This window comes from Anomaloglossus baeobatrachus, chromosome 4, assembly GCF_048569485.1.
Source record: "Anomaloglossus baeobatrachus isolate aAnoBae1 chromosome 4, aAnoBae1.hap1, whole genome shotgun sequence".
NCBI classification, from domain to species: domain Eukaryota; kingdom Metazoa; phylum Chordata; class Amphibia; order Anura; family Aromobatidae; genus Anomaloglossus; species Anomaloglossus baeobatrachus.
The window spans coordinates 699,669,114-699,676,788 of NC_134356.1; the positions used below are offsets into that span (position 1 = coordinate 699,669,114).

A 7,675-nucleotide genomic window follows, 5' to 3' on the forward strand; every position below is an offset into this window, starting at 1 on the left:
ATACAGGCTCTGGTGTATACAGGCATCTTATATACAGGCTCCGGTGTATACAGACCCTTATATACAGGCTCCAGTGTATACAGGCACCTTATATACAGGCTCCAGTGTATACAGACTCTTATATACAGGCTCCGGTGTATACAGACCCTTATATACAGGCTCCAGTGTATACAGGCACCTTATATACAGGCTCCAGTGTATACAGACTCTTATATACAGGCTCTGGTGTATACAGGCATCTTATATACAGGCTCCGGTGTATACAGACCCTTATATACAGGCTCCAGTGTATACAGGCACCTTATATACAGGCTCCAGTGTATACAGACTCTTATATACAGGCTCTGGTGTATACAGGCATCTTATATACAGGCTCCGGCATGGCCTCCCTCTCTCCGAGGCCTCAGGGCCGGGTTTTCCAGCACACAGGCCCCTTTATGTGGACACACTCCGCTCATTGATGCCTGACCCCACATCCTCGCCTGCGGCTGCTGCGGCGCTTCAGACACCTTTAATTGGGATTTACATCCAGACCTGGAATTACTGGACGTCTCCGGTCGGAGCTGCCAATATGTGGAGGAGGGGGCCAGGAATAGTCATGTGTGACCCAGAGGTATACAAGGAGCAGGGCATCCATGATGTGATGGGCCCGGAGAGGGAAGATGGCAGTGGTTGCCCATAGCAACTAATGTCTCTCTAATTTTCCTGCATATTTCTTCCACAGCCAATCAGAGCGCATGTTCCTGGTGGATGTTGGGATCAGTGATCACAGGTGAATGCCGGGTCCAAAGGGTGAACTAATATTTACTGAATGTGGAGCCCGAGGCCCCGTCCTGGACATCACCCACCAACAATCAGGAGCTACAGCTCCTGTCCTCATATAGCCCCTCCAAACCGTGTACCACACCCCTGCCCCAACTGCACCCCCCATTACACCTCTGCCCCCAACACCAACTGCACCCCCCATTACACCTCTGCCCCAACACCAACTGCACCCTCATTACACCCCTGCCCCCAACACCAACTGCACCCCCATTACACCTCTGCCCCAACACCAACTGCACCCTCATTACACCTCTGCCCCCAACCCCAACTGCACCCCCCATTACACCTCTGCCCCCAACACCAACTGCACCCCCCATTACACCTCTGCCCCCAACACCAACTGCACCCCCCATTACACCTCTGCCCCAACACCAACTGCACCCTCATTACACCTCTGCCCCCAACCCCAACTGCACCCTCCATTACACCCCTGCCCCCAACCCCAACTGCACCCCCCATTACACCTCTGCCCCCAACACCAACTGCACCCCCCATTACACCTCTGCCCCCAACACCAACTGCACCCTCATTACACCCCTGCCCCCAACCCCAACTGCACCCCCCATTACACCTCTGCCCCCAACACCAACTGCACCCCCCATTACACCTCTGCCCCCAACACCAACTGCACCCTCATTACACCTCTGCCCCCAACCCCAACTGCACCCTCATTACACCTCTGCCCCCAACCCCAACTGCACCCCCCATTACACCTCTGCCCCCAACACCAACTGCACCCCCCATTACACCTCTGCCCCCAACACCAACTGCACCCCCCATTACACCTCTGCCCCAACACCAACTGCACCCTCATTACACCTCTGCCCCCAACCCCAACTGCACCCCCCATTACACCCCTGCCCCCAACCCCAACTGCACCCTCATTACACCTCTGCCCCAACACCAACTGCACCCTCATTACACCTCTGCCCCCAACACCAACTGCACCCTCATTACACCCCTGCCCCCAACCCCAACTGCACCCCCCATTACACCTCTGCCCCCAACACCAACTGCACCCCCCATTACACCTCTGCCCCAACACCAACTGCACCCTCATTACACCTCTGCCCCCAACACCAACTGCACCCTCATTACACCTCTGCCCCCAACACCAACTGCACCCCCCATTACACCTCTGCCCCCAACACCAACTGCACCCCCCATTACACCTCTGCCCCCAACACCAACTGCACCCTCATTACACCTCTGCCCCCAACACCAACTGCACCCTCATTACACCTCTGCCCCCAACCCCAACTGCACCCCCCATTACACCCCTGCCCCCAACCCCAACTGCACCCCCCATTACACCTCTGCCCCCAACACCAACTGCACCCCCCATTACACCTCTGCCCCAACACCAACTGCACCCTCATTACACCTCTGCCCCCAACACCAACTGCACCCTCATTACACCTCTGCCCCCAACACCAACTGCACCCCCCATTACACCTCTGCCCCCAACACCAACTGCACCCTCATTACACCTCTGCCCCCAACCCCAACTGCACCCTCATTACACCCCTGCCCCAACTGCACCCCCATTACACCTCTGCCCCAACACCAACTGCACCCCCCATTACACCTCTGCCCCAACACCAACTGCACCCCCCATTACACCTCTGCCCCAACACCAACTGCACCCCCCATTACACCTCTGCCCCCAACACCAACTGCACCCCCCATTACACCTCTGCCCCCAACACCAACTGCACCCCTCATTACACCTCTGCCCCCAACACAAACTGCACCCCCCATTACACCTCTGCCCCCAACACCAACTGCACCCCCCATTACACCTCTGCCCCAACACCAACTGCACCCCCCATTACACCTCTGCCCCAACACCAACTGCACCCCCATTACACCTCTGCCCCCAACACCAACTGCACCCCCCATTACACCCCTGCCCCCAACACCAACTGCACCCCTCATTACACCTCTGCCCCAACACCAACTGCACCCTCATTACACCTCTGCCCCCAACCCCAACTGCACCCTCCACTACACCTCTGCCCCCAACCCCAAATACACCCCCAGCTCCCCCCCACTACACCTCTGTCTCAACCCCAAACTACACCCCCCACTATACCTCTGGCCCCAATCCAAAAATACCCCCCAGCTCCCCCTACACCCCCAGCTTCCCCCCTTCACCCTACATTTCTCCTCTGCCCCAACCCCAACTGCACCTCCCACTACACCTCTGCCCCAACCCCAAACTACACCCCCCACTACACCTCAACCCCGAACTCCACTTCTGGCCCCAACCCCAAACTACACCCCCAGCTCCCCCCTACACCCCCCACTACACCTCAACCCCGAACTCCACTTCTGGCCCCAACCCCAAACTACACCCCCAGCTCCCCCCTACACCCACCATTACATCGCTGCTCCAAACCCAACTGCACCCCCCCACTACATCTCTGTCCCCAACCCCAACTGCACCCCCCACTACACTTCTGCCCCAACCCCAAACTACTCCCCCAGCTCCCCCTACACCCCCCACTACACCTCTGCCCCCAACCCCAAACTATACCCTCGCCCCAATCCCAAACTACCCCCCAGCTCCCTAACCCCGAACTACACCTCTGATCCCCAACCCCCAACTCACCCCGCTACACCCACCACTACACCTCTGCACCCAACCATGAAGTACATCCACAGCTCCCCCCTACATCTCCCCACTACACCTTAACTCCAACCCACACTACACCTCCAGTCAGCAACCCCCAGCACCCCCCACTACACCTCTGCCCCAAACACCCCCAGCTCCTACCCCTACACACCCCCTACACCTCCGGTCCTTCAACCCCAAACTACCCCCCTAGCTCCCCACCACTACACATCTGCCCTCTAACACCAAACTACACCTCCAGTCCTCTCCCCCCAGTACATCTCTTCTTCCCAACCTCAAACTACATCTCCGGTCCCTTCCCCCCCCCTCCCCCTCCACACACTCCACTTCCAATCCCCTCCTCCTCCCCCCCCACTACACCTATGGTCTCCTCTGCATAGTACACCTCCTGTCCCCTCCTCTCTACACCTCCTGTCCCCTCCTCCCCCCACTACACCTTCTGCCCCCGCCTCCCCCAATACACTTTCTGCCCTCCCCCACTACACTTTCTGTCCCCCGTTTCCCCCACTACACCTTCTGTCCGCTCCTTCACCTCACTACATCTCTGGTCCCCTCCTTCCCCCCACTAACCCTCCGGTCACTTCCCCCCCCCCCCACTACACCTCCGGTCACTTCCCCCTCACCACTACACCTCCGGTCACTTCCCCCTGCCCACTACACCTCTGGTCACTTCCCCCTCCCCACTACACTTCCGGTCACTTCCCCCTCCCCACTACACCTCCGGTAACTTCCCCCTCCCCACTACACCTCCGGTCACTTCCCCCTCTCCATTACACCACCTGCCTCCCTGCTGCACATTCTCCCCTCCATTACACCTCCTGCCTCCCTGCTGCACATTCTCCCCTCCATTACACCTCCTGCCTCCCTGCTGCACATTCTCCCCTCCATTACACCTCCTGTCTCCCTGCTGCACATTCTCCCCTCCATTACACCTCCTGTCTCCCTGCTGCACATTCTCCCCTCCATTACACCTCCTGTCTCCCTGCTGCACATTCTCCCCTCCATTACACCTCCTGTCTCCCTGCTGCACATTCTCCCCTCCATTACACCTCCTGCCTCCCTGCTGCACATTCTGCCCCTCCATTACACCTCCTGTCTCCCTGCTGCACATTCTCCCCTCCATTACACCTCCTGCCTCCCTGCTGCACATTCTCCCCTCCATTACACCTCCTGTCTCCCTGCTGCACATTCTCCCCTCCATTACACCTCCTGCCTCCCTGCTGCACATTCTGCCCTCCATTACACCTCCTGTCTCCCTGCTGCACATTCTCCCCTCCATTACACCTCCTGTCTCCCTGCTGCACATTCTCCCCTCCATTACACCTCCTGTCTCCCTGCTGCACATTCTGCCCTCCATTACACCTCCCGTCTCCCTGCTGCACATTCTCCCCTCCATTACACCTCCTGTCTCCCTGCTGCACATTCTCCCCTCCCTTACACCTCCTGCCTCCCTGCTGCACATTTTCCCCTCCATTACACCTCCTGCCTCCCTGCTGCACATTCTCCCCTCCATTACACCTCCTGCCTCCCTGCTGCACATTCTCCCCTCCATTACACCTCCTGTCTCCCTGCTGCACATTCTCCCCTCCATTACACCTCCTGCCTCCCTGCTGCACATTCTCCCCTCCATTACACCTCCTGTCTCCCTGCTGCACATTCTCCCCTCCATTACACCTTCTGTCTCCTTGATGCACATTCTGTCCCTCCATTACACCTCCTGCCTCCCTGCTGCACATTCTCCCCTCCATTACACCTCCTGTCTCCCTGCTGCACATTCTCCCCTCCATTACACCTCCTGCCTCCCTGCTGCACATTCTCCCCTCCATTACACCTCCTGCCTCCCTGCTGCACATTCTCCCCTCCATTACACCTCCTGTCTCCCTGCTGCACATTCTCCCCTCCATTACACCTCCTGTCTCCCTGCTGCACATTCTCCCCTCCATTACACCTCCTGTCTCCCTGCTGCACATTCTCCCCTCCATTACACCTCCTGTCTCCCTGCTGCACATTCTCCCCTCCATTACACCACCTGCCTCCCTGCTGCACATTCTCCCCTCCATTACACCTCCTGCCTCCCTGCTGCACATTCTCCCCTCCATTATACCTCCTGCCTCCCTGCTGCACATTCTCCACTCCATTACACCTCCTGTCTCCCTGCTGCACATTCTCCCCTCCATTATACCTCCTGTCTCCCTGCTGCACATTCTCCCCTCCATTACACCTCCTGTCTCCCTGCTGCACATTCTCCCCTCCATTACACCTCCTGTCTCCCTGCTGCACATTCTCCCCTCCATTACACCACCTGCCTCCCTGCTGCACATTCTCCCCTCCATTACACCTCCTGCCTCCCTGCTGCACATTCTCCCCTCCATTACACCTCCTGTCTCCCTGCTGCACATTCTCCCCTCCATTACACCTCCTGCCTCCCTGCTGCACATTCTCCCCTCCATTACACCTTCTGTCTCCCTGATGCACATTCTGTCCCTCCATTACACCTCCTGTCTCCCTGCTGCACATTCTCCCCTCCATTACACCTCCTGTCTCCCTGCTGCACATTCTGTCCCTCCATTACACCTCCTGCCTCCCTGCTGCACATTCTCCCCTCCATTACACCTTCTGTCTCCCTGATGCACATTCTGTCCCTCCATTACACCTCCTGCCTCCCTGCTGCACATTCTCCCCTCCATTACACCTCCTGCCTCCCTGCTGCACATTCTCCCCTCCATTACACTTCCTGCCTCCCTGCTGCACATTCTCCCCTCCATTACACCTCCTGTCTCCCTGATGCACATTCTGTCCCTCCATTACACCTCCTGCCTCCCTGCTGCACATTCTCCCCTCCATTACACTTCCTGCCTCCCTGCTGCACATTCTCCCCTCCATTACACCTCCTGTCTCCCTGATGCACATTCTGTCCCTCCATTACACCTCCTGTCTCCCTGCTGCACATTCTGTCCCTCCATTACACCTCCTGCCTCCCTGCTGCACATTCTCCCCTCCATTACACCTCCTGCCTCCCTGCTGCACATTCTCCCCTCCATTACACCTCCTGCCTCCCTGCTGCACATTCTCCCCTCCATTACACCTCCTGTCTCCCTGATGCACATTCTGTCCCTCCATTACGCCTCCTGTCTCCCTGATGCACATTCTCCCCTCCATTACACCTCCTGTCTCCCTGCTGCACATTCTCCCCTCCATTACACCTCCTGTCTCCCTGCTGCACATTCTGTCCCTCCATTACACCTCCTGTCCCCTTTTACACTTTCTCACTGACAGCCTTTTTGTATTGTGCCTTCCGTTACTCGGTCCACGTCCTGTCCTATAGTCGCTCTCCCTTCCGTGCCTCCGCTACTCCAGCTGTGCCCCACATCTCTGGCTCTGCTACATCCCACATCTCTGGCTCTGCTACATCCCCCATCTCTGGCTCTGCTACATCCCACATCTCTGGCTCTGCTACATCCCACATCTCTGGCTCTGCTACATCCCACATCTCTGGCTCTGCTACATGCCACATCTCTGGCTCTGCTACATCCCACATCTCTGGCTCTGCTACATCCCACATCTCTGGCTCTGCTACATCCCACATCTCTGGCTCTGCTACATCCCACATCTCTGGCTCTGCTACATCCATTACTTCCCGGGTGCAGGGAATAATGCAGCCTCTTCTTACCTGGTGTGGTTGGTGCTCTGTGCCCAGCAGAGTCCGAGGCAGAGGGTGAAGCAGAGGAGCAGAGCGGAGCTCATGGTGCAGAGGACGGGAGGAATGAGGCTGCAGAGGGGAGTCAGTGAGAGGGAGGACGAGCAGGACCCTGGGGGGCGGGGGGAATGGAGAACAGATGTGCGCTGTCTCCCCCAACTACAGTCACACCGCTGTCCGCACACCGTATACACACCGCACTCACTGTCCGCACACCGCACACCGTATACACACCACACTCACTGTCCGCACACCGTATACACACCACACTCACTGTCCGGACACCGTATACACACCGCACTCACTGTCCGCACACCGCACACCGTATACACACCACACTCACTGTCCGCACACCGTATACACACCGCATTCACTGTCCGCACACCGCACACCGTATACACACCGCATTCACTGTCCGCACACCGCACACCGTATACACACCGCACTCACTGTCCGCACACCGTATACACACCGCACTCACTGTCCGCACACCGCACACCGTATACACACCGCAT

At 57.7% G+C, this 7,675-nt stretch overlaps 1 protein-coding gene across 2 annotated transcripts in view; it reads right to left on the bottom strand.

Annotated features, from left to right (window-relative positions):
* PCOLCE (procollagen C-endopeptidase enhancer) overlaps positions 1–7,244 on the bottom strand; it is a 62,616-nt gene extending 55,372 nt beyond the window's left edge. Inside the window, exon 1 of one of the 2 annotated variants that reach the window (XM_075343272.1) lies at positions 7,134–7,244. In XM_075343272.1, coding sequence (XP_075199387.1) covers positions 7,134–7,207 — 74 coding nt within the window. In that variant the 5' untranslated portion in view covers positions 7,208–7,244. Of the gene's footprint in view, positions 1–534; positions 618–7,133 lie in introns of those variants that run through there. The other variant, XM_075343273.1, reaches the window with a different exon arrangement.
* Between the last annotated feature and the right edge of the window lie 431 nt (positions 7,245–7,675).